General features: G+C 43.2%; 1 protein-coding gene across 7 annotated transcripts in view; it reads right to left on the minus strand.

The window, feature by feature from the left end:
• LOC142563554 (uncharacterized) overlaps positions 1–22649 on the minus strand; it is a 44070-nt gene extending 21421 nt beyond the window's left edge. For 3 of the 7 annotated variants that reach the window (XM_075674134.1, XM_075674133.1, XM_075674131.1), the window contains exons 1-8: positions 22449–22649; positions 19570–19891; positions 17537–17638; positions 15888–16019; positions 12715–12933; positions 8957–9115; positions 6814–6858; positions 4386–4427 (exon numbers count right to left, since the gene is read on the minus strand). In XM_075674134.1, coding sequence (XP_075530249.1) covers positions 4386–4427; positions 6814–6858; positions 8957–9115; positions 12715–12933; positions 15888–16019; positions 17537–17638; positions 19570–19803 — 933 coding nt within the window. In that variant the 5' untranslated portion in view covers positions 19804–19891; positions 22449–22649. The remainder of the gene's footprint in view (positions 1–4385; positions 4428–6813; positions 6859–8956; positions 9116–12714; positions 12934–15887; positions 16020–17536; positions 17639–19569; positions 19892–22448) is intronic. The other 4 variants (XM_075674137.1, XM_075674136.1, XM_075674132.1 and 1 more) reach the window with 3 other exon arrangements.
• Positions 22650–24103: the final 1454 nt, after the last annotated feature.

Genomic DNA, 24103 nt, shown 5'->3' on the forward strand with positions numbered 1-24103 from the left:
TTGAGTGTTTCGCCTTTGCGGAAGATAGCGTTTTGCATAATCGCTATAAGATGTACTAGCGCGCGGCCTTTTCACTTCTACGAGGATTGATAGAGCGCACAATTTACCGAAAAAGCGCGAGTGAGTGTCCAAAGCACCTAGTGCTGCATTTGTTTACAGCGGCAAGTAAAGAGTCCGCTCATCGTTCGCTTCAAATATCATGGAACTGGCGCCGCGGTAACATTAGCTGATATCAGAACATGGCACTCTGACCACTCATTTAGAGAACGCGTATTTTTTTTCTCACAAAAACGCCGATTCCAGTATTGACACCTTTGGCAATAGAACGAAGCGATTTTTTGTGCTGCTGTATGAATGGAGCCACCGCTTGATGCACGCTTGGGATAACAAGCGGACAGTGCATCTCAAAAATTGAATTATGAGTCAGCATAATAATACGCATAAATGCCCCCATGTACGTAGCATAATTTTTTGTCGAAGCACCAGCGAATACGATTGGCTATCTTAGAGAACGGAAAAGTACTGACGTTGATAGTGCGCCGGGTTGTCGCTTGTGGCTTTTTTGTATGTGCACTGCGCGAAATGAAAAATGGTTTATAACCATAAGCTCGAAAGTTAACTAAAAAGGAGTTGTCCTCAGCCTAATACCTGAACCTTCAGATCAGGTCCACCGGTAGCAGATGCACGAACTCGGCGACGGCGCTAGGTCTAACCTTGGCTGAACGTGATCGACATCGGCTCAAACTGTGCGCAGCTTGCAAGGATTCATGTTTGTGCAGTCAACTACGCAGCACTACTTGCCACCTGCTCCTTGGCCACCCACATGGAACATGACTTTTTGCGCTCAACTCTCAGTCGTCGACTCCTCAATGCTGTCACTGTAGCCTGCCATTAAATCATAGCATGCTACGCGTATAGCACCCCAACACAGTCAGGCCAATAACTGATGAGGAGCTGGTTTGAGGGTTATAAATCCATCCGGGAAAAAAAATCTGCGCAAATCTCCAGCCTGCTGTTCTGAAGAAATGACTTAAGTGTGCAAAGAAATGTGCCCAGAGAATTTAATGAACATTTGTCAAAAAATCGTCGCAATTGCCCTGTAATTTCCTCACTGAACATTCACCACAGACTGTCATACCTTGAGCTGAGACACGTCCTTGGACTATGGACCAGCGCTGCCTGTGCAGCTCGCACAATGAAGGCAATCAAACTTCCCTGAAACGCTGGTCGCAATGAGGTACTTTATTTGTTGCAAATTGTCTTTTGCGTACACTGTGTGTCTGTTGCGCATTGTACATGTCGTTTAACCGTTCATCATACCTACCTGGAATGGCATGCTAGGCACGTTAGAATGCCCACATTTTTGAGCACTAAGAACCTCCCTGTCTTGCAAGAAAAGCGAAAGTAGCATTTCATTTGCTGTTACTCCCCGTCTGCAGCGTCGTGTAACGCACTGCTGTTTGCGGGGCCTGCCACGGAAGTTCACTGCGAATTTCCCATACATATAGTGGTCATGAATAACAGTACAACTGAGGCTCACCAAAAACAAAAGCGGCAATGACAAAGAGAAGTGCTAGCAGAAGAACGTCCAAATATAGATTCGGATGACATAAGTGGGCGACATCTAGTAATTAAAACCTGTAATCTTTCCACCACATTTAGATTCTATTGTTTATCTTGATGCACTGGCAGTGTAAATTTGTCGTAGGCAGTTTGAAGAAAAAGAAGGAAAAGAAAGCTCCTAGTCGTTTGAACATAGAGAAAGCATGTTTACTGTCACTCTAACGCTGATTCTTTGCTACTTAAGTGTACGAGTGCTTCAAATCCGCAGAAAACGAGGTAGGCAATAACGTAGCATTTTCATGAAGACTCGAGCTGCGCCGTTCAACTGGGAATTACAGTGGACATTCGAACGTGTTTAGCGCGCTTCCGGCTATATTAAGAAATATGGCAATGCGTTCGGTAGTTGAGATTTAATCGTTCATTATATAACATCATAAATGCAGGATCAGTAGGAAATTTCCTTCCCTTCCAGCCTCTGTCAAGCTATATGATAAATTGAAGCTAGTTGTACCCGACGTTTTGTTTGGTGTTCTAAATATTATTACCTTCCTGTTGTGTTCTTCCGTTTCCTCTGACGCAGAACAATGCTAAAATATCTTATTCACATTTTTTTAAATTGCATTCCCATTCAGAGAAAATGCAGCCTTCGCATGCTGTTTGTGATTGCCTTGTGCTGTCAAAATTGTGCACATCCAATTTCATTGCTTTTGTCTAGCAAAATCATTTGAATGTTGTCAAGCTGTAGCTTTTAATCGAAAAGGACTTTCTTGCATACATACTGAAAAATAAAATAAATTTCATTGATTGATAATAGAACCTACTATGTTGCCCCTGTTTCTCAAACCACTATGAAGCTTGGCTGCGTTGTCACAAGACACAACTTGGCCCGAAGGTGATGCATTAAATGAGCATGACTTTTGGTACCCCAGCTGAAAACATGCTACGTAAAGTGATCAGGTGGGCCAACTGCTTTCTAAGGGCCAATAAACGCTGCCTTAGTTTTCCGAAAAAGTGTGGCCCTTCAGCGACATACTGACACAACTTTTCATTTCAGGAAGGCTATGTGCTTGCTCTCAGCACTCTTGAGCTTAGCAATGCTGGCAAAGAGAGGTTTACCGTGTAAATGAAATAGTAAAGCTGGTTTTGAAGAAAAAGAACTGAGTACTCCTTTGCGAGGCGTAGCACTGATAGCTTTGAGGGAAGGCTAATAACTTGTTCAGGGATAACTTGACGGGAAAAAAACGCACTCTCTAAGCTCGATTATTGCTCCTATTTATGGAGAAAATTTTTTATGTCCACTGTAGAGCGAAGGACTCTCCCAGCGATCTCCAGTTATGCCTGTCTTGCGCAAGCTCATACCAGCTTGCACCTGCAAATTTCTTAATTTCATCACCCACCTAATTTCCTACCGTCTTCTACTGCGCTTTCCTTCCCTTAACACATATTGTGTAACTCCAATGGTCCAGCGATTATCTACCTTTCGCATTACATAACCGCGTTACATTACATGTAACGCATTACATTATCTCTTACGCATTACATTTCTTTTTTTGAACGTCCACTAGAATACCGGCCATGCCCGTTTGCTCCCTGAACCACACGACTAACTTCCTGTTTTTTACCATTACACCTAACATCTTTTTGTTCGATCGTTGTTAGCGTGGTCCTTAGCTCATTCTCGTGCTAACACCTACCACGTAGAATTTTGTTACAGGGGCCCTCTAACGCAAAACTATTCCAATATGCTTTTATTACAATCTTCTGACGTCAAACTTGCGTAACCGCTGACGCAAACATCGGGCGGCGACTCACAGGGTTGTCTGAACACACCAATTAAACGCTCTCCTCGATCATAGGAGGTCACTTTTGTTTGCTTGAAAAACGAATAACATTGCCTACATTGAGCGGCTTGTCGTATCTGATTGGCTAGCACGAGGCGAGGAACACACTCAAGTGGAGATGGATTCGATGGGGCCGAGCCACTGCACTGAAAATCTATAACCGGATGAAGAGGGTGGTGCCGGCGTCTGCAATTGGTCCGCTTTCCCTCAGTTCGTTTGCAGTGGCTGGCCGAAAATTGCGGCGGCATGCAATGGCAGGTGAAGAATGACGCTAAAACGGATCCTCAACAAAGAAGCATTGGTAGAACGAGGTCGTAAACGTGCCGAATGTGCTTGAAAACGTTACATGGCCACGCAGAAAGCTTTATTATGCGCAAATAAACCCATGTTATCCTACAGGTGCGAGTAGCCAGTGCCCTAGTGATTGGCGGCAGCCATGTTTTATTCCTTTGGGAACGGGGCAGCCTGCGACTATTCAGAAGAATATCCACTTTTGCTTGGCATATTATTGCACTTTTAATGCGTACACTGCACTTTGACTTGGTGAGTTCTCGCGGTATCTTGACGTCGCGTGACAGGCAGATGAAGTGGATGCAGCCCGAAAACTCTTGACTAATAGCCGAGGGCTAATGTTGAAAAGGCATCGAATCAGAAATAACTATTTTATTGTTCGGCTAAATCATGCATATTCAGTGTGCTCACGTCTTATGAGATGGGTAGCTGTCGCGATTTTCGTGACATCGCATGACAGACAAGTGAAGTGGGGGTGGTCCAAAAAAGTTTTCGACCAGTCACAGGGGGCTGATTGCAGAATTTGAATAGAAAAGTTTGGAATAGCTATACGCTACAGCGCCCCAGGGTTTGTGTTTAGAAAGCGCTAAAAGAGGTGAGTTTTGTATGTGTTCCCTTCGTAGACCATTCTGATTTATAGCAATAGAGCAGCACACTGACAAGAAATAATAAAACATGAAGTGGTCCTACCTTCTTGGAGTTTCCAGAAGTGGCAGTTGCAGCATCGCTTGCCTGGAATTAAAAAGAAAAAAAAGCGCAAGCTATGGTTACAATAGTCAAGGGACGGGCCAGCAATAGGTAAACACACTCTATATATCTCATACGGAAGAGAAAACAGCGCTGAATTATTGAAAAAAATAGATGTTCCACGCACTCTCAGTGAACGCAAATATGCTTGAGCTGGTCGCTTCAGTTTAGAGGGGCGGCAATGTAACGACGATACAAATAATAAAATCTGCGTGGTTTTATGGCGGAGCATATACACCGTAGCTGCTGGAGCCACACAGTCGAACGTACACCATGGTCTGCTGTTGGGGCTGTTGGTGCTTTCCTAATCGAGACCTTTAAAAAGCGCTCAAACGACACGCACATACACGAAGAGCGCTAAACAAGAAGTGAAATTGGGTAGCAGAAAGGAAATGCATCAGGCCTTTCCAATAGGTTCGCGATGTAAACGCGCCTACATGGAAAGCACAAGAGCGGCTGCCCACTCCTGCTTATTTTATCTTTGTGGAGACATTCTTTCGCGCGTCCTCAGATATAATGACATATTAGTTCGGCGGAAATCCAAACTGGGGAGCAAGTTTAATGATATGAAAATTACCCTTCCACAAGTGCTGAAATTCAATAATGACAGGACAATTAGTCAGCAGCGTCCACAATAAATATATCTTTAGAGTAATAATGAGGTGAGAAATACTAGGGAAGAGATTAATGATGCTCAGATCGTTGGAAGCATAAGTGGTTGTACCATATAGAGAGATTTGTTTTGCTGAAGAGAGACAATATAATATACGCCTAGAATAAAATGCTATAATTCAATAGATGCAAACCTCCTAGCACAAGTGGGTTAGGTGGCTATTTGTCGTCACCCTGTTTCAAACGGGACTGCAATGCCAATTGAAAACATGGTCCTGGTCATCGAAAATATTATGCACCCGAGTCAAGAGCGAAGTTAAAGCAGATACCCTATTGGTTTATTCTGTGGCTTCATGCGACTCTTCGTTGGGTGCCAATGCTTCACTGGCCTAATACTCATCAACCTTGTTTGTTCAGTGTCGTCGCATTTCGATCGAGCTGTAGCGGCTGGTCTGGTTAGCCCCGTTGCCAGTGCGACCATCAGTGAAAGGTCTTAGTCCGCGGTGCAATCCCAAGACGAAGACAATTCTTTCGTTTAGCTCCGAAGCTTTCTTCCTTCAAAAAATCCTCTCTGTGTTTTTGTAACATTGTGCTGCATTGCGGTAGATGGAAATACATAATATATTCAAGATATAATGTGTCACACAAACATTATTCGAGACTGGTATATATGTTTGAGCCATCTATGAAATATCAACGACGGTTGGTTCATGAAGTCTTAATCAATGGCGGAATAACAAATAGTTCCAAGGGAAACATTTTTTGGTAGGGGCCAGGCAACGTCATTCACGAGGGCTCTCCTCACTCGAGAGATCTATACAAAAAAATCAGAAATGCTGACAAATGCAAGCTTCGAAAAATAGAAAGACTCTGCGCTAAAAAAAAGTATGAAAACGCAGAGTGAAATCCACGCGAATCGGCTGCCTTCAGTTTACATTATGAACCGATAGCTGAGAGGTGTTATTGGACATAACCTACGATTCAGCACATATCAGCTCTGTTTATGTATTAACCATTTTCCACCGTTGCGTTTTGCGGCCAAATGGTAAAGTATATGACTTTTATATTATGAGGGGGATAAATCGTAACAAAACAATAATTTTTACAAACAATTGAGCCATACATTCCGGTTCTTGCTTTGACGTGGACAGGTAGACACTACGTTAAGTTTTAAGTTTTATTGGACGTTCTTAAAGATATTTACTGTTCAGCCTCGGTTGAACAAGGCCCACTGCCCCTGGCAGTCATTTCGCGAAGTATAGAGCTTCGGTAAGTTGCAAACACAACAATCATACGAAAAACATGTATGTATCGAAAAAGATAAAAAGTTAATATTTAGTCGGTGTACGCATGCATTTATCGTTGACCGCGATTCGATTTCAACAAGGCTGCGATAAAGTCTAGGGCTGCATCTGGTAAAGCCGATTTAAAGCTTTGCAATGTTGAGACACGAAAGCATGAATACATTTCAAGGCATTTTGAGAACTTAAGTTTCTCGTTACCACTTTCTTTGCGGCAGGTATTTCAGCCCCCAAGCTTTATTATACCTGGCAACCAGTTCAGTTTCCTTCGTTGCTTCTAGTTTTTCAAAAATACATGGCTCTGAGTATAGTCATCGGAGGATTCCGAAAACAATTTATAGAACCGAGAATTCCGCAAGACCACGTTTTGTCAAATGGACGTTTGGCTGTATAATTGCACTACCAAAATGCCTCTTGGCCCACTGAAGAAAAATGGAAGAAAAATTCAGCGGTCTTACCTCGCGTGCTTCTTCAAATTTACGCATGCACTCCTCAGTATGCGCCTGCAATTATAAGAATCGATGCAAGTGTCAGTTTACGAAAAATAAGTGTACAGTAAATTGCAGAATATTGTCAGAAAGAGACTAGCGAGGGCCGAACATTCGAAACTATAGCACACTATAAAGAACAAGTCAAAGATTGAAGAATAAAATATCAGGTAGCCAAGTTTGGAGTGAAGTAATCGGAATACTACTAATGTTTTTGAATAACGTTGAAGGCTTTTTATATGTCATAACAGGAGTGCAATTACAAAATTGTGCAATTACAAAATTTGTACGCAATATTTCATATTATTTTGTATTTCATTGTTGCTTTATCTCTATTATTTTGTACTACTTTTGTATTACCAAAGTTAGGTTGAACAATTCAAGAACTGATGTATTACTATGTCCTTTCATTTGCCTGCTTTGCACTTTTTACGGTGCGGCTTAATAATGTTATTTTTTGGTGCTACCTGACAAGAACTCCTTTTAAAGCCTTGTGCTCTGAGACCCCCTTCTGTAGCTTCATTATAGTATTGCGCTTATTAACTTCATAAAAGATTATTCTGTAATCATGAACTCGAGTCTGTAAAACAGGAAGAAGCTAGACTTTTGACAAAGTACTATTTGATGGAAGAATTGTAAATTATCATTTGTTTGTCGGCTGCTTGATAGATTGCATTTGGCGTTCAGATGCAAAACACGAGGGCCCGTGAAGCAGTGCGTTGAAAGTTTCCAAATTAGCCTTCATAAGATGCGTTTAACGTGGCACAACTGAACCAGGGTACGAAACGTTTCTGTAATGCGCGCTGATTAGGCTGCGGTCACCCTAGCCGGAAATCCAGCCATCGTCATACTTTGACATTTGACATCTGCAGGGCGGGGAGGGGGGAGGAATACATTATGCGAGAATCACTTAACTGAGAGTGTGTGACTGCCTAACCAAAGTCTTGTACAATTTAGATGAACTGTTTGACACATATAAAGCACGCTGATGTTATATGTCTGAATGAAGCCCTGCCGCTAGCAGTCATGAGATCTCGAAAAAATACTTAACTGCAGCGAAAACGCTGGGCATAACAATGTAATGTATTTGCGAAAGTTGCTCTGAAGAATGTCTGGACAATTTGACAACGGTAATCCTCTCTGTGGACCTTTAAAATATTCGACTAAGATAGCATGCCTTTCAGCGGGTGCTATCTTCAAATCTGTAACCGCGCAAGTTATTCTTGAATATTTTATGTTAAAGTATAGTCGAGTTGTTCATGCCATGGGTGATTATGGCAAAATTCACCGTGTCTTTTGTTAAAATTGTTTTGCCAAAAAAGTCAATCTTTAAATATTGTCAAAAAGATTTAGGGGTATGATAAAACAGCTTCAAGCTGCGGATACAACGTCTTATGCACTTGTCATTCTAAGGGGAGAACTCGCTTCGGATTTTCAGCGTTACAAACAAGAACTTGGTGGAGGTCATAGATCAGCATTTTCTTAAATTTTAACCTGTTATTTCGGAAATATATATATACACATATATATATATATATATATATATATATATATATATATATATATATATATATTTCGGTGTGTGTGTGTGTGTGTGTGTGTGCGGCGGTGTCAGCTGATGGATCGACTATACTTATTCTGGTCACCATATTCAATAGCCATTGTGAGGTAATAAATAACATTGAATGCATCGATAGTTAGCTGGATAGGACATGAAATATGTGATTTTGTCAGGTATTGCTCACTTGTATAGTATTGCAAATGATTACCAAATGAAAGCGCGTTTCTGTTGTTTAATAAAAATACTTCCTGCAGCTAAACTTGATAAACAGGAAACGTATACGCATTATAAACAAACGCTCGAGCGAGAAGTTATGTGTGGAAGTGGCGGAATCTGTATTTTAGATAACGCAATGTACCGATGTCGTTCACACGCACCTGAATCACACAACTGTGTGACAAATGCATGATTCATAAATTTATCTTGGACTTCTGTGCGCACATCATATATGCACTTTCCAGCGAATACAACTCAGATAGTTGGGTCTGTTGTGATATTTGAGGTTTATTTAAGATGAGCTCTAAAGGAACAAAACAAAATTCGTACGCTCACCTTCATGTCTTTCCTAGCGACATCTTTATCGCAGTAAGCGCAAGTAGTTCGTACTTCGTAGCATACTTTCAGGTGACGCGCCATGTTCGATTCTTTTACATTCCTCCCACACTGCTTGCACGTAGTCTTTTCAGGCTCGATGGATGCTGGACCTTGTGACTGTGAAGAAAGCGAGCAATGTCTTTAAGTTTCTCTCAAGAAATATCGTTGAAAAGAAGCTAAATGCACAGAATGATAACCACTACCTTATTTTACACTTACTGAAAGTTGAAGGCCTCCAGCGGTAAACTTCCATTACCTCTTGTGCGCATTACATTTTTTCTTCAAAAGCGAGTTGCCGATAATGGATAGGAGCGCCGACTCGGTCGCCCGAGCGTTGATGCAGGACTTTCATATCAAGAAAAGTGGTTGTTGTTATCATGACGAGAGTGATGATTTATTGGCTTCCCATTTGAAACGAGGTGGTGACAAGTGGTCACCTAGCCAGCTGGGGTTACTGAGGTATGCTATACATGATTTTAATGCTGACATTTTTGTATGCACTTTCCTAATTTCTTCTCTTCCTCAACACTTTTCAATATACCTTCTACAGTTACCTAGGCCTGTATCGGTCGTATCAATCTCTTCCCAGCCCCAACTGCGTTAGCGACCCTCCTGTTTGTCTTTTTGGGAACAAGGTCCAGCTGGTTGATTTCTTGACTGTGGTTTTTCGATGTGAGCCCCAGGCGTGAGCTTTTGCTGTACGCTATCGACATCACCCTCAGCATAAACAGTTGGAAGTTTTGCGCCCACTCCTTTTCTTTCTAGTTATTACCTCCTTCTGAAGTAGTCCTTTCCTCATCGCTCTGATATGCGTTCATAGGTCTTCATTCAACCCGGCCCACAACAAACTTTTCTGAACGTAAGTCCCATTGACGAACTTCAGTTCCGCCGCGGGTCGGCCTGGCGCTTCACTACCTTCGGAATCTTCGGGGAACGCAGGCTCCAGTGGCATTATTTGCTTGACCACTTTTAATTCAAGCCTCTTTTTAGGGGAAGCTGTTAAGGGCTACTTTCCCCACTATCGCGTCCGCGTGTAGAAAAAAGATCCCTAAGATAAGCCAACACCGGGCTAACCCGCAGCAGTGGTGACGTTAAGCAGTGGTGATGCGTTAAGCACTCCCCGTACGTGGGCCGATCCATGAGATAGTGAAATGCTAGACCGACCCGTGGCGGAAGTGCAGTTCACCTTTAAGGGGCCCACATGCACAGCTTCGCTGGTCATCCTTCTTCAATGAGTGGAAGGACAGTGCTTTTTTCCTTGTGAACAACAGTCACGTTTTCATGGCATCGAGGACAGGAAATTATGGAAGGGGAAAAGTCAACGGTGTGAAATGAGCGGACAATGTCCCATATTTGCCGACGACATCTTATGCTAGTATGCCGAAGATCCAATATAAGACGACTGGCTGAAGGAGGAGCAGCGCGTAGCCAGATAGTTGTGAGAGAAAGACTGCAGCTTCGTACGTCTGGAAGCGCAGTGTCTTGCACAAAAACGACTCGAAATCTTTGTTTAATATTTTCTTGAAAATTTTCCGAAATGCACTGAGGCGGGACATAACAGGTAATTGCTTGAAATGGAAAATAAAATCTGATTTGATAAAATAAATATTACAATTCGTATTCCCATCACATTGACATATTTATATTATTTTAGGCTTCTTAAAGCTGTCTCCTTCCCCGCATATTGGATGTGAATATATAATGGCGCTTTGTGTTGCACATGACCGTATGCAAATTCCTGGCATGATATAAGCGAATATAAGCAATCGCGGCTGCGAAGATAAATATAAAAACCAGCCGGTAATGTTCCGGTTTCTTCTTGCCTTTCTTTTTCCACACGTACTGCATAAGGCTTGCTTTGTTGCTTGTTAACATAAATTGTGAACTTTTGACTTATGCGTGCAGATGTCCGAACTATACGAAGCAATTGCTCCTTATTGTAGTCTTGTCGTGTCGGATTTACTATGTGCTTCTCGAGATGTTCCATATCTTGTTGGCAGTCAAAACGCAGGATTCTCCCTCGCTTGTGCGAGGTGTTAAAAGCTTTTTAAATCTATTTATTAGAAAAACAGCTTTTACACGTCTTTTGTTTTATAATTGGCGCAGCAAAGAAGGTGGCGGGGAGATCTGTTCACATAATATATTTTCAAGATATATCCCAGGAATGTGTAAGGAATGCATTATTATGGCCTGATAACACGAGGGATTTTAAAGTGAAGCTTTTGTTGGCCCTTCTCTTGGGTTAGACGTTCATCGCCATTTCCTCACCTAGAAAGCTACCTGATCACCGAAATTCGTTTCTTTCAAGTATGGTGTGCCAGTGTGGATTTAACAGGGAGTGCGTGTCACGGGACCAAAGCGAATTTACACTGCCAAGGAATTGGAAGGCAAAAAATGACCCCTCGCTGAAGCGGCGCGTAAGCGTTCTACCACCAAACACAAAGCTATACATGAGTGCGAAAGAATTGTTGAGATGCCGCGCCTATGCTGAAACAGACGTGAAATTAACATAGACAACTCATGCACTCATTTCATCTTCACGTGCACCACTGTGAGCGCGCACATCAAAGTCGTTAAGGAAACATATTATGGAAAGCTTTGCTTCACCTAGGTTCAAGCATGTTTCATTTTCATTTTTTTTATTTCAGCGTGTCAGCTTTGCAGCAGCAGCACTGTGGGTACGCCTCTAACTTTTCGGCGCTTTAATACCATTTGTAGCTTCATGACCGTGACCTGAGTTTACCTGTTTGTAATATATTGCAGTCACTTATTCTCCGGCCTCATCTGTGTATGTTCTATTATGCACGGAATTTGCATTACACGCTCTATTTAACACATGGTGCAAACTTTCGTCCAGTGCTAGTAGCAGTGTCTCCGTAGGACTCTAGAGGTTCTCCACACGCGCATGTGTGGATGCACAAACGCATAAATTTTCGCCGCACACATGCACGAAAGCATGCAAAAAACACAGTACAAACGCACTTACTGATCCACTAACGCACACATGCACCGAGCAAACACGCGGACAGCAGTCCTTAATGTGGCACCTAATAGCAACATTAGGTATATTTATTCTGAAAACATGTTTTTACAGGGCTCTGACATCGTTTGTATGACGATAGTAAAGTGGTAATTAGTCGAAAAAAATCAGGTGAGATCCTCTTTTTTGAAGTTCGCGCCGGTAACTCAGCAGTTGCGTGTCAGCGGGACGTCAGGGATTACGACGACCTTGCGCTAACTTGGGTCATTCTAGAATAGGAATTTTTCTGGAAACTTGCTGGGTCGAGTCATCAGTTCACTTATATTGGAATATAACTATTTGCCAATAAACTATGAATCACACTCGCCAAAGCGACTTCAAGGTTCACAATGTCACAGTAAGATGGTGCAAGGACTTCAGCGTGGCGTCCTTACCGGTACTTCGCTTTTCCGACTTCACAGTATTACTAAGCCTCCTGTCTCCGTAAGAGTGTTTCTATTGTGGTGAAAAGGCAATTTACTACAGGAGTACAGCTCCCATGTTAACGTCAATACCTGAAGGGAAGGCGGATGACCAGTTCAGATTATCCTGATAAAACCTGAAGGGCGTTCTGGCCATTCCTTAATGACTTCTAAATGTATTTCTTCAGAACTTCATGGATATTGTTAATGTCCTCCGCCAGATACTATAGGTTACTAACATTGATACGATAACAAGTAAAATGAAAAAGATGTACCTTAACTGGTGGTTGGGTGGAAGTGCTTGCGGAACCCAGGCTAGGAAACTGCTGAATAATTTCGCCTGTTGTAGCATCTGGAAGTAGACTGCTTGGATAAAGGGAGCTTGGAGCAGCTCCTGTATTTTTAGCTGATCCGTTTTTCCTTGAAGCGGAGACTGGCAGGCTCGCTGAAGATTCCGGTGGAGGTTTTCGCTTACCATCCCGGTGGCCAGATTTCTGAAAGCAAAGTTCGCCGCTTTAGTTTCATGCAAAAACCAGTTATCTCACGCAGTATTCTTCGGCTGGAAGAAAAACAGCAGGACACGGCTTTTTAATCTGCTGATGACGTTGGTGCAGAACATGGACAACTTTTTAAGCAGACATTTTCTGAAGGATGCAGCTTCACAAGTGCATAAATGAAAGCCAGGTGATGTTGCAATTTCGAGAAAAGGAGCTCAATACACAGGGGAGAGAGCAAGACGAAAGAACAGGAGGGCTAACTTGCGACTAAACACGCACTGGCATATCTTCGCTTCGTCAGAAAATCATGCATGCGTACATCGAGTCTTCTTGCACATACTTATTTTTTTTTGTCACCCAGCAGATATTGTAGGTAACCAATTTTGACCTACGCACGAGTGACTTCCCAGCTTGGGCTTACTTGCAAGTTTGCGCTCTTGCTCATTCGCCTGGCTCACAGACCTGCGTAATGTGCCATTTTATCCTTAAAACTATAGTTTCTCACATGTGTGTTCCGAGAAAGTTCATGTTTAGAAAGGTTCAAAAGTGCTTAGCTACACACTTGTTTAAGCACACTGGGGCCTTGAAACTGGAACTGGGATTATGAAATCGTGCTGTGATGTTGAATGCGTGTTTGCGATGAAGAAGCTCTCTGACAATGTGGCGCCCTGCCTCATAATATTCTTGAAGCAATACTTCACGATGACTGCTGTTATCTGCAGTCAAGGCGCTTCGCCTTTTGCGCGAAGAAAAAGATTATTGCCTCGGTTGTTGCGCGAAGCAGTGATGCGAGGGCAGGTGAAGTATAATGCACAATGAGCCTTAAGTTGGTTCATGCGGTGTCTGTTGACGCTGACATTCGCAAGTGCTATACAGTAGTCCTTTTCGAAGTACAAATATGTATTATTCTGATCCGCGTGTGAAAGTGGCGGCTTACTGCGGTAAAGTGGGAAGTGTTGGCTTTTCTTTGTCCTTTTCTCTGCCTGAACTAGCCACCGGTATTTACTGAAACAAAGTTTTAGATTGTTACTGGTTGAATCGTGTTGTATTCTTCCTTGAAAATTTATATTTGGTTTAGCCAATTAATGGGCTTCACGCTATCCTTGAAGACGAGGTGACGTCAGCTCTGTCCAGTAAACAGGATTAGAAACCAACCGCTAGAGGATATTTATGTAGATGAACAAGACGTGCTCTATCATTGCCATAACATGCAGAAGGAGGAATGTTGATATAGAACACGCAATACGTTGGGGATGCCAGCTGTATTCAGTACACATATGTTGAGCGGGCGTCAGCTATTAAGTGGCATCTCGCGAAACTGTGCTCTCCATGATCAGTATTCCAGGATAAGCATCAACAGGGTAGCTCAGTTTCTTTTTATTTGGCCTTAGGTGTCTATGGTTGGCAGTTACATTGGCGAAACTGCGCCGCGACGAAAAATGGCCGTCGCCGCGAACAGTAAGGACACCTCAAAGAATGCTCGCATTGGCGTTACATTTCTCAGGGATGTCCAGTTAAACAAACTAAATTATCGGCTTTGACGAGAAAATTTCGTACATTTCATTCTCGCTGCAAATCGAACCGAGGCCTATGGGGTGCAAGGCGAGCACTTTTCCACAAAGCCACGGCTGCTCCACGGTTCTGGCGTACTAAATGTGCGCTTAGTGCGTGCCTGATTGCACACGTCACGCTGCAGCCATCTAGCTGACTGGTGCGTTCGTCATTAGGCGCCACAGTTGACGGTGCGGAGGAGGTGGCGCCACGTCTCGCGTGTATAAAATGAGCACGCTGACGACATTCCCAAGTCTACAAACGGTATGATGCTTTCGGATTCCCACACGCAAGCAGTCTTTAGTGTCCGTCGAATTTTAGCTTTGGTAATTGCTGTCGCGCCAGGTGTTGTTGCGCAGAAATGCGGGCGTGCGTGCTCTGCGCACTGACGTCACATTCGGGGGGTGGCGACGATTGTAGGCAGCAAGAGATGGATAACGTGCTCACTCTTGCGGCTCGCGAGGATGGTCACGCAAGTACGCCCCGGCGGAAGCAGCGCGTGCGGCTTGAGTCTTGCGTGCCGCTATGTCTTGCGAGAAGACTAGCCCCGATTGTGTAACTTCATGCATTACCAAATTTGCAGCAGGATTTCACACCCGCCAAGCTTTTGTCTATCGTGCAAGTTTGCGTTACAAAGTAAATTACAAGTTTGAGATACAGAATACATCCACACACAATACATGCCTGCTTAAGATGTGCCCTTCGGAAACCGTCAGCCCTCTTGTATGGCTAGCACATTCTAAGTAAAATTATTGCTACGATAAACGTGGCAGATAGGTTATAAGTAATCTTGTGTTTCCCATGTTTTGGTGGTATGATGATAATTTTCCTTTTTTTGTGCATTTTAGAGTGACACAGGCAGCCATCAAAATTATGAGGAGACAGAGACAGGTCAAGTGACGCTCTACAATAACAAGCAGTGCTATCGTACATCACTGTAATCGCAAAAAACTGTTCTGAACGCTGTGTTTGATGTTTTCAGGCTGTTCTAAACTCATTTATTTCTTTTCCTAAAGTAAAGAGCTATGTTAGTTTGCAATCTATGAATACAACAGCCAATGTTCAAACCAACTTGGTAAACTTCCTTCCCTTTCTTTTATCACTCCTATTACTACCTCTGTAATCCGGAATAAAATTTCTGCATGAATTGCCCAAATCACTTGTTTTCCTTGCTCACTTTTGCAAAGCGATAGTGAGAATTTTGACTTTACACCAACATTTCTTGGGTCGTACTATGTGATGATTCTTCTTTCAGGTACACAGCTTCATGTTAAAGACATCAAAATGGACTCGCTTGTTTCGATTTGCTTTTTAGAAATAGATGTTATATACTTTCATGGTCTGCACATCTCACTTACCAAGCAAGATAACAGTTGCACTATGTCCACGCTAAAACTTACCTTACGTGGTAACTCATTGTCGCACGTCGGCTGGCAATCGGTCTTGTGCTCCATCCATGAGGTGGATGGTACTTTGTGGCCGCACTTGGTACACTTGATGCTTGACATTTCCTTGCATTCTATGTAATGTTTCTGGGAAAGACAAATTCAATGCTGTACCAAAGAACATCGTCGCCGGCCTACTCGATGTCTCCACTGTAAGATTAAGACTTTTCTTCAAAACATCCGATAAGCCCTGAATGTTGGTTCCATAGCACCATGCGTAGATGTGATTGCCTCGCTCCTACATCTGGGCAAGAAAAAAAACTTGTTCACCTTCGACATGCGCCGACTTCGCTTCAGCTAAAGCTATCGCTCTTCACAGGGAACTTCCCCTTATAGTTTTGGTACGTTTTCTCAAGTTTTACATATGTATATCTTCGTGCAGAAATTCGCATGCGTTTCTTCATTTCTTTAGAATTTAGCAAGTAACCAACCCAAAAGAAATATAAACACCTCTTGAGGGCCAACCAGACCCACACGTTGGGAACTTGGATGACTATATTCATATATAAACAATCTATGCTGCAACACCATGTCGCTTCCAAACTTAGCACTCGTTTACGGCTATCATTTATGCGCAGTAAATCACAGGGCCAACTCAGAGGCTTCCTTTAACTATGAACAGTTCTAAATATGGTCCAGTAGCGGGTGTATATCTCATTTCGCCTCTGAATTCAAAAGCCCAAACGCTGCTAAGCGCGTATCTTGTCTTTACTGCTCGTGCAGCTTTGTTACCTGCAACTAAAAGCGAAATAATTCCCAGAGCTCGTTTTTCGTATTGTTAATTTTAACAATTCATTTCCATCAAGTCCCCTGGGTGCAAGTAACAACTGACTGCGAGGTAGAATTGAAGAGTTGCGAGGGTTGAGAAAGCCTTTCAAGGAGAGAAACGCAGTAGACATAAAAACGGTAATCATGTAGACACACTTCAAGGACGTCTGCGTTTTAATAGCGTTTTAATTAATTAATCCAACTTTGTTAAGAGCCTGATTGAGAGATCCCGTTACATCCGAGAAAGAATTTCCTCAGTACAGGTTCTGTTGGTGTCAAGTTAAAGATATTGTCTTTTGTAGCATTAAATTATAGAAAATTAGACTCGGCGGTTATTCAGGTTACTCAGATATTTAGCGCTTATGGACACTAAAAGACACTAAATGGGATAAAGTAAAAAATAACTGTATCGCGCATAATGCCTGGCCAAATGTGATATGGGCACAAAACGGAATTTATGTCGCATTTCTTGTAGAACAAGCATTATTTTATTATTTTGCTCATTACGATCATTTATCAGTCGCGTAAAGTCTGAAATAGTAAAGCTCTGCTTTTTCAGCATGTCAAGCTACAGTTAGGTTGCTAGACTGGGTGGAAGCTGGATAGACTGGTAATGAATATAGTTGTCCTATTAGAGCCTTTTCTTTGGCGATTAATTATCCGAAGACCAGTACCCTTCCAGTCCACTTCTGTGGTCTTCACGAATTTGCTTTTACCCCTTATCAATGTAGATGTCTAAGATGCCAAGTTACTCCATACACGAAGCTTCAACACTTTCCATAGTTCCACAACAAAAAGATGAAGACGCCATAAGTAGCAGAACATGCTAATCATACCTCAAGTTGCCCGAGAGGTAGTTTGACAGTGCACTTTGGTTGATTAGGGCACTCCACATACTGATCACAAAGTATGGTGACCAGATCACGAGCTTGAAACATCTGAAATAAAGTCAATGCGTTTGAATCTCAGACCACATTCCCCGGACCTTTCTTTTGGCCCTAATAAAGAAGGCGGTACTTGATAATTACGCGCAGAAAGTTTTGTTGCTGAAGTGGAGAATAACCTATGAAAGAAATTTTCTACTGAATATAGTTTGGGTATTACTAAAGGGATGTTTTCAAGGATGATATTAATTTTCTTCAGCTTCTTGAAGCATTTCGCGCTTCCAAAATTGGTACACAGATTATTATCATTTGGCGCACATCTATGAATGCATAATACCCTCTTGGATTCAGTACTCCAATGTCGCAGCTAGGCTTTAAGAAGCAGCGTTCTGCAGCTCTCCTCGACAACAAATGGGTGTTATGCGTGCCTTCATATGAACATTGAAATCTTATGTTACCATCTTGTCGCAGACTTCATCAGAATGCCCATACCACTCCTCATCTCGTACTGCTCCTGTTGTTTCGATATCAAATATTTTGTCAGTCAGTGAAGCTTCTACTACGCCAAAAAGATCATATACCTTGTTTTGTACCAGGTTACCGAAGTCAGTTTTGAGGTTGACCCTATCAAGCCTATGTTGGCGTCTTAGCGCCCACTGAGGGATATTGTTCACCCCAGTCGACTCAAGCTATATAACCCGACCAAACATAACGCACGCTTACCAGCTCCACGTCAGTGATTCGACGTGAGGTGTAGTGTCGCAAGACTGGAGGCCAAGAATATTGTAAGAAAATACCAACGAGTCGACGAGGAGGTGACGAATATTCGAAGCCGTCTAGCCTACTGGTATGCCTGCACATCTGATTGTATCATGTAAACGTTTCTAAATACCTGTTTTAGTAAAAAGTGTACAAAGGTGTATATTTTATGTAGCATAGCGAATGATACAACGCTTTGTCGAAATCCCATGCTTCCTTATACACATCACCTGAGAGGTTGTCGTATAGAGATTTTATGCCATAGTTGGGGATGTACAGGTTAATTCATTAGCACTTTGGCGAATGAAAACATGATAGCTTTTAAATGGAACATAATTACTCCGTATTTGGAAGACATACTTCTTGCAACTGCTGCGAAGTGTGGAATTTACGCTGAATTGATATTACGTTATTAGCGCAAGCCTTTCATTCCGAAATTTGGACATGCGCTCTGCTGTTATTAACTAAGTATATATTTAAACACAGCTCAAAGACACAGGCAGACCCCTTAGTGCCAGCCCATGGGAGTTTCTGCACAAGCAGGCGCTCTGTGCACAATTACCAATACAACGTATGAATGACAACACCATCAATGAAAACATAGAGACTTAAAACTTCTTGCAGAAACCTGCAAACACTTCTTGGTGGACCCATGCTGCAAGTTTGAATAATATGCCTAAAGTATCGTAGTAGAACAGGTTTAAAGATAAACGCATGATGTTTGCACTTGGTCTCAATATGTCATTGCATAGTGTACAGGTTTCATTTACTTCATTGTTAGTTCGCGAAATTTTACATTAGGCGCATGTTTCAAGTGGCTCTGTGTGCTTTCCTAGTTTGCTAGGTCCGAAATATTTGATGTTTTCACACATGACGCTTCCGTAGAGGGTTCTCGCTTGTAGTTGACGTTCAATAATCTTCAAAAACTCAGTGTCTTAAAAGCATTATGCACACCCAACGCACATGTTGGAATCTATGTGAAGCGAATCTTTCGTGAAGGCCTTATTCAAATGCTCTAAATTTGTCGATTTCAGAAAGAAGCAACACCCAGGAGCCATAGTCAGGAAGGTTTGGGAGGGTCGGCAAAGGAATCTTCGCTTCAAAAAATAATACATGCTGTAGCTGTAGGTTATACGTGGTTCTGGTGATGGAGATTTGGGGAAACAATTTTCAAGCAACAAAATAAGCAGCGCATCAACAAAATGGGCCCAGTCGGAGTACGTTACCTGTGCTAGGGAAACATCCTTGCGCTCATCCGGACAGTAGATTTCGTACTTTTTGTGCTTGTAGCTCTGATCGTTGAGGCAGTCGTCGCAAAACATGTGGGAAGCAGAATCCGAGTACATACACAGGGACAGCATGTGGCACTGCCGACACAAGCAATGCCGCGATATCTCGTCCGCGAACTTGATCTTCATCGGACCTCCGGGAAGGTCCCGGTAAGTGACCAGCGTTCCCATGACGCAGTCTTCGATTTCCCTTCTTAGGTGTTATCCTGGCAACGCTGAGGTTTCTCTTCTGTGTCGCACGGCTGTTGATTGGCCAATCCTGCATGCAAGGATAATTTTATCGGAGTGAGAGGATCATTGGGGCGAGCTGGTTGTCATTCATGATTTCGAAACAGTGCGAACCTACTAACACACAGGGAATGAACCAGCGGGAACAGGCGCTGACTACCAATTAAAGCTTTTATTTACAAGGGCGAACTTCCACGCGAAGACATAGCAGCCTAATCGAATGTAGTGGAAGAGTGTGCGTGTAAACAAAAGCAGCAGGACCCATACCAGTTATAGCGAAAGCTGACAAAACGTACTCATTGTAACACATACCATGAAGCTGCACAACAATATATGTGTCGACCGTAAGCATCTGGTCAGGCAGTATAAGGAAAATGTGAGATTACCTGCACAATATTATACGACAAAATATGGGGGCGCAAGTAGTTGTAGTTCAATATTCGCTTTGCACCGTTGCTGCGTGAGCCGAGCCGTGATCGCCTGCTCACGCTCGCATGCTTTCACTCGCACATACAGCATACGGCGCGCGGCGACGCTTTTGTCGCCTGTGGCCTTTATACAGAACCTATGCAACACCGATGGCAGAAATTCCCCGGGATTGTCCATATAATTGATATTGCAATAAAAATTTAATTCTGGCCTTTTAATTACAAAAACTACAATTTGAGTAAGATGTACGCCTTAGTAGGGTAGCTTCGTTCAATTTTCATCGTCTGACGTTCCCTCACGTATACAAAATTAAATGTCGTATAGACGCGTTTAAGGACCACACCCGCGTAAGGGCCGCACCACCAACTTGCCAGCCCAAAAGTAGGAAAACAAAAACAAAATAAAACAAAGAAGCAATCGTGTTGGGTGCACTGATGCGGCGCGCACTGCTTACTTCCACAGGCAGCTACTAGATTGAGAGAGGTGCACGTTGACACCTGATACAATAGTACTTCCGGGGTGTGCACAAGCCGGCGGCTGCACCGACACCATTTTGACCAAAAGCTCCGGCCCCGTGTAAGGGCCGCACCTCGTCCAAATTGTCATAAACAAGTGCGGCCCTTACACGAGTCTATACGGAGCGCGAGTGGTTTCGTCTGATCTAAACGCGGTCGCCTCTCTAAGGATGGCACGCTCGTACTCAGCAACGCGTACGTTGCAATTACTGAGATAGCACAACAGGTAACCTCCTCCCTGTATTGGGTCAGTGCAGCGGAACTGACGTGATGAAGTTCGTGTTGAAATACCACGGTCGAGAGGACGCTTTATTCCAAGAAGTAAAAAGTGGCGCCGACGCAAGAACGAACACGAGCCGATGACTGATGATGACTTTGTACTGATGGAGATGAAGTCCGCATAAATGCTTACAATATAAGTACTCAGCTCACGAGGACACAAGCTGTCTTGCAGTCGTATTACGTAGAAAGCGCTGCTGTGTTAATCTAATAACCGGTTGAGCACGTTGGCGAAGGAAAATATGAGGTATGAATACTCCCTTTCGATGTTTACTAGGAAATGTTTGTCGACGAATATATTATGATTTGAAATTTCCTGTGGAGAGTCTGAATTTTATTTGCGAACCGTAGGAGAAAAACTTCGAGTAATAGCTTTGAACACCATCCGGAAACAAGAATGTACTCAAAGCTGCCCTTATTTTGTATAGTAAACGTTGCTGACTAATAACGACCGAGTTCTTGATTTCATCATATGAGTGGTCATCACCATAAAGCGAGACGGACCATTTCTGATCAACATCTTAATCAGTCGTTAAGAACCTGAAAAAACTTCAAGAAACGTAAGATTACTTTAGGGGTGAATTGCGTATACACCCTGTTGGCATGGTGACAGACGGCCAAAGTGAAACATCACTGCCTGGTGTTGAACGTGAAGTGCAGGTGCTAAGCGGATGGCAGCCAACTCGTCAAAGTGTGAAATTTGTGCATGGGCGCTGCAATATTATTGCCAATTTTCAAGTTGTTACATATCGTTACAGATTACCGCGAGACCACGGAGGGCCCGCGGTAATCGGGAAATGATAGCAAAAATTGCTGATTGCCTTCCTGCGAGACAAGGGGCTCATTGACACCTGTTTACACACCGTCGATCTCGGCTCATAGGAGGCTCAGGTGTAGCAATAGCCGAGCAGATGCCTTCCTTACCCCACCTGCTGCACCCCCACTACCACCAGTCAATGTATCATACCACTATGAGCTACCATGGCGACTATCAAAAAAAATTTCGCGTATTTCCTTTTGCGTATCCACCGGATGCGTGTATACACCGCGCATGCGGTGGATATACAAAATACAAAACAGTCATTCCTAAATAACTACGCACGGGCAATATTAGAATGCATCAGGTAACTGCACAAACGACAACGGACGAGGAAATAAACACACAGGACAGGCGCGGAACTTCAACCAAGGACCAATATTCCCCGATTAGTATTCTCAGATATGCGGTAATAACAAGCGACATTTCTCGCCAGGCTGTACCTGGCCAGCCTTTCTGATTACATGCCCACAAGAAGGGCCAGCCGCATACTGTTCAACGAGTACCCCGTTCCACAACACATACAGTTCTGCATAGCAAATGCTTACCTTTTCTCCTGGGTACCGAAATATTCCACCAAGCAGGCCCGCCCGCAGCTGTTGAATTACCTCACGTAAGCTGGTCTACGCCATGGGGGACGTGTTTCGAGAAGCCATGACTGCCATTCCTGCTGGGTTGCCGAGAGCGAGCGAAGCGGAACGCACCCCGAACAGCCTCCGCCGCCGAGAGCCTTCTATCGGTGAACGAGATTGTTGCCATGGAAATGCATTTCGATAAGGCCGGCTTGCCGCGACATTTCCAGCAGTAGCGCGCAAACAGGAAAGGCGGGAGACCGCCGCGCGGTTAGTCGACGCCATCGTCTTTTGAAACAGTTACGTTTCCTACTCGAGACAATAAAATAAAAGAAAGCCCGTTTAAACTACGGAGTTACATACTAGACGAAAATCTGACGCTAGAATTGTTTGATCCCCTGGAGAGCCATAGGTATATACGAAGTTTTCTGTCAATCAACCTGCATTCATACACAAAGCACGCCCACTGTATATTTTAGCTCCTTGCATTTCAATTGCATAACGTTGCATGCTACAATTAGTACAGTAAAGGATTGAGCCTGAGATCGTTGAACCATCATGGGAAGCATTTGTAGTGGAACATTTCTGTCACTCCAGCATGAATACGTTAAGAAAGCTTAGAGTCTTCTACAATAATTGCTAGAGGAAACCCTGGCGCTACGAACGTTCACCGACCACGAGAATGGGGGGTAGTACATGCACTTGCCTGATCTTCGTGGTTGGGGCTTCAGATATTTCTGTGGTTTTGATTATTACGTTGCACCTGGGTACAAATCGCACGAAAAACAAGGAAAATTACACTGCTTTAATGCTGAAGTTGGTAACACTGCGCAAGCACGTATAATCGCTGCTAAATGCAGCGGTTCCACTTACCCACGCGGCCTTGGCGTAATGGTTTCGTTATCGGGCTTCTGTGGCAGCGGTTCTGTGGTCCACTCCTGATGTCAGACAATTTTGATAATGTTTATTGAATTGTTCATAACGCAGTAGTCACTTAAGAATGACCGCTTTCCAAAGTCACGCAGCCATTTAAAGCCACTAGGAGCAAATTTAACCAAATCCATGTGCTACCCGTATTCCCATCGTGGCCAAACTGCCGTGCTTGCAGCCCCCACACACACTTATGCTACAGCTATCTATAGTAACTGTACGAAACTCTGCGTAAGGAATAATGTTAAATTTCTTTTCCTGTTCATTACTTTTCACCATACAACTATTCCGGTGGTCCGGCAAATGTGTGAATTTTTTATAATGTATACGGCGCAATCTCGCTAGCAGGCGTCTAATCGAATCAGCGCCGGCTACAAGATATAGCTAGCCATGGTCGTCGTTCGATGCCCTTTAGAAAAAGATTTGCTCTGCGTAATTTTCTATGTGTCAATAAAACATGACAGTGTTATTAATAAAGGTGGAAGACGAATATACCTCCATTTGAAGTTGATGAAAGAATACGGCTTCCAGAGAAAGTCTGGGGTGGGATATTGGTGCATACACTGCAGAAGACCCGCTATCACCTCACCCTTTGCATGAGGGAAGTAGGAGTAACGTCAGACTGCTAATTTTTTTACTGGAATGTCTTCGGAATCTGCACACATTTTTGCCTGAAAAAGCGTCTTGCAATTTTCGGGATC

The sequence above is a fragment of the Dermacentor variabilis genome, chromosome 11, assembly GCF_050947875.1.
Source record: "Dermacentor variabilis isolate Ectoservices chromosome 11, ASM5094787v1, whole genome shotgun sequence".
Lineage (NCBI taxonomy): Eukaryota > Metazoa > Arthropoda > Arachnida > Ixodida > Ixodidae > Dermacentor > Dermacentor variabilis.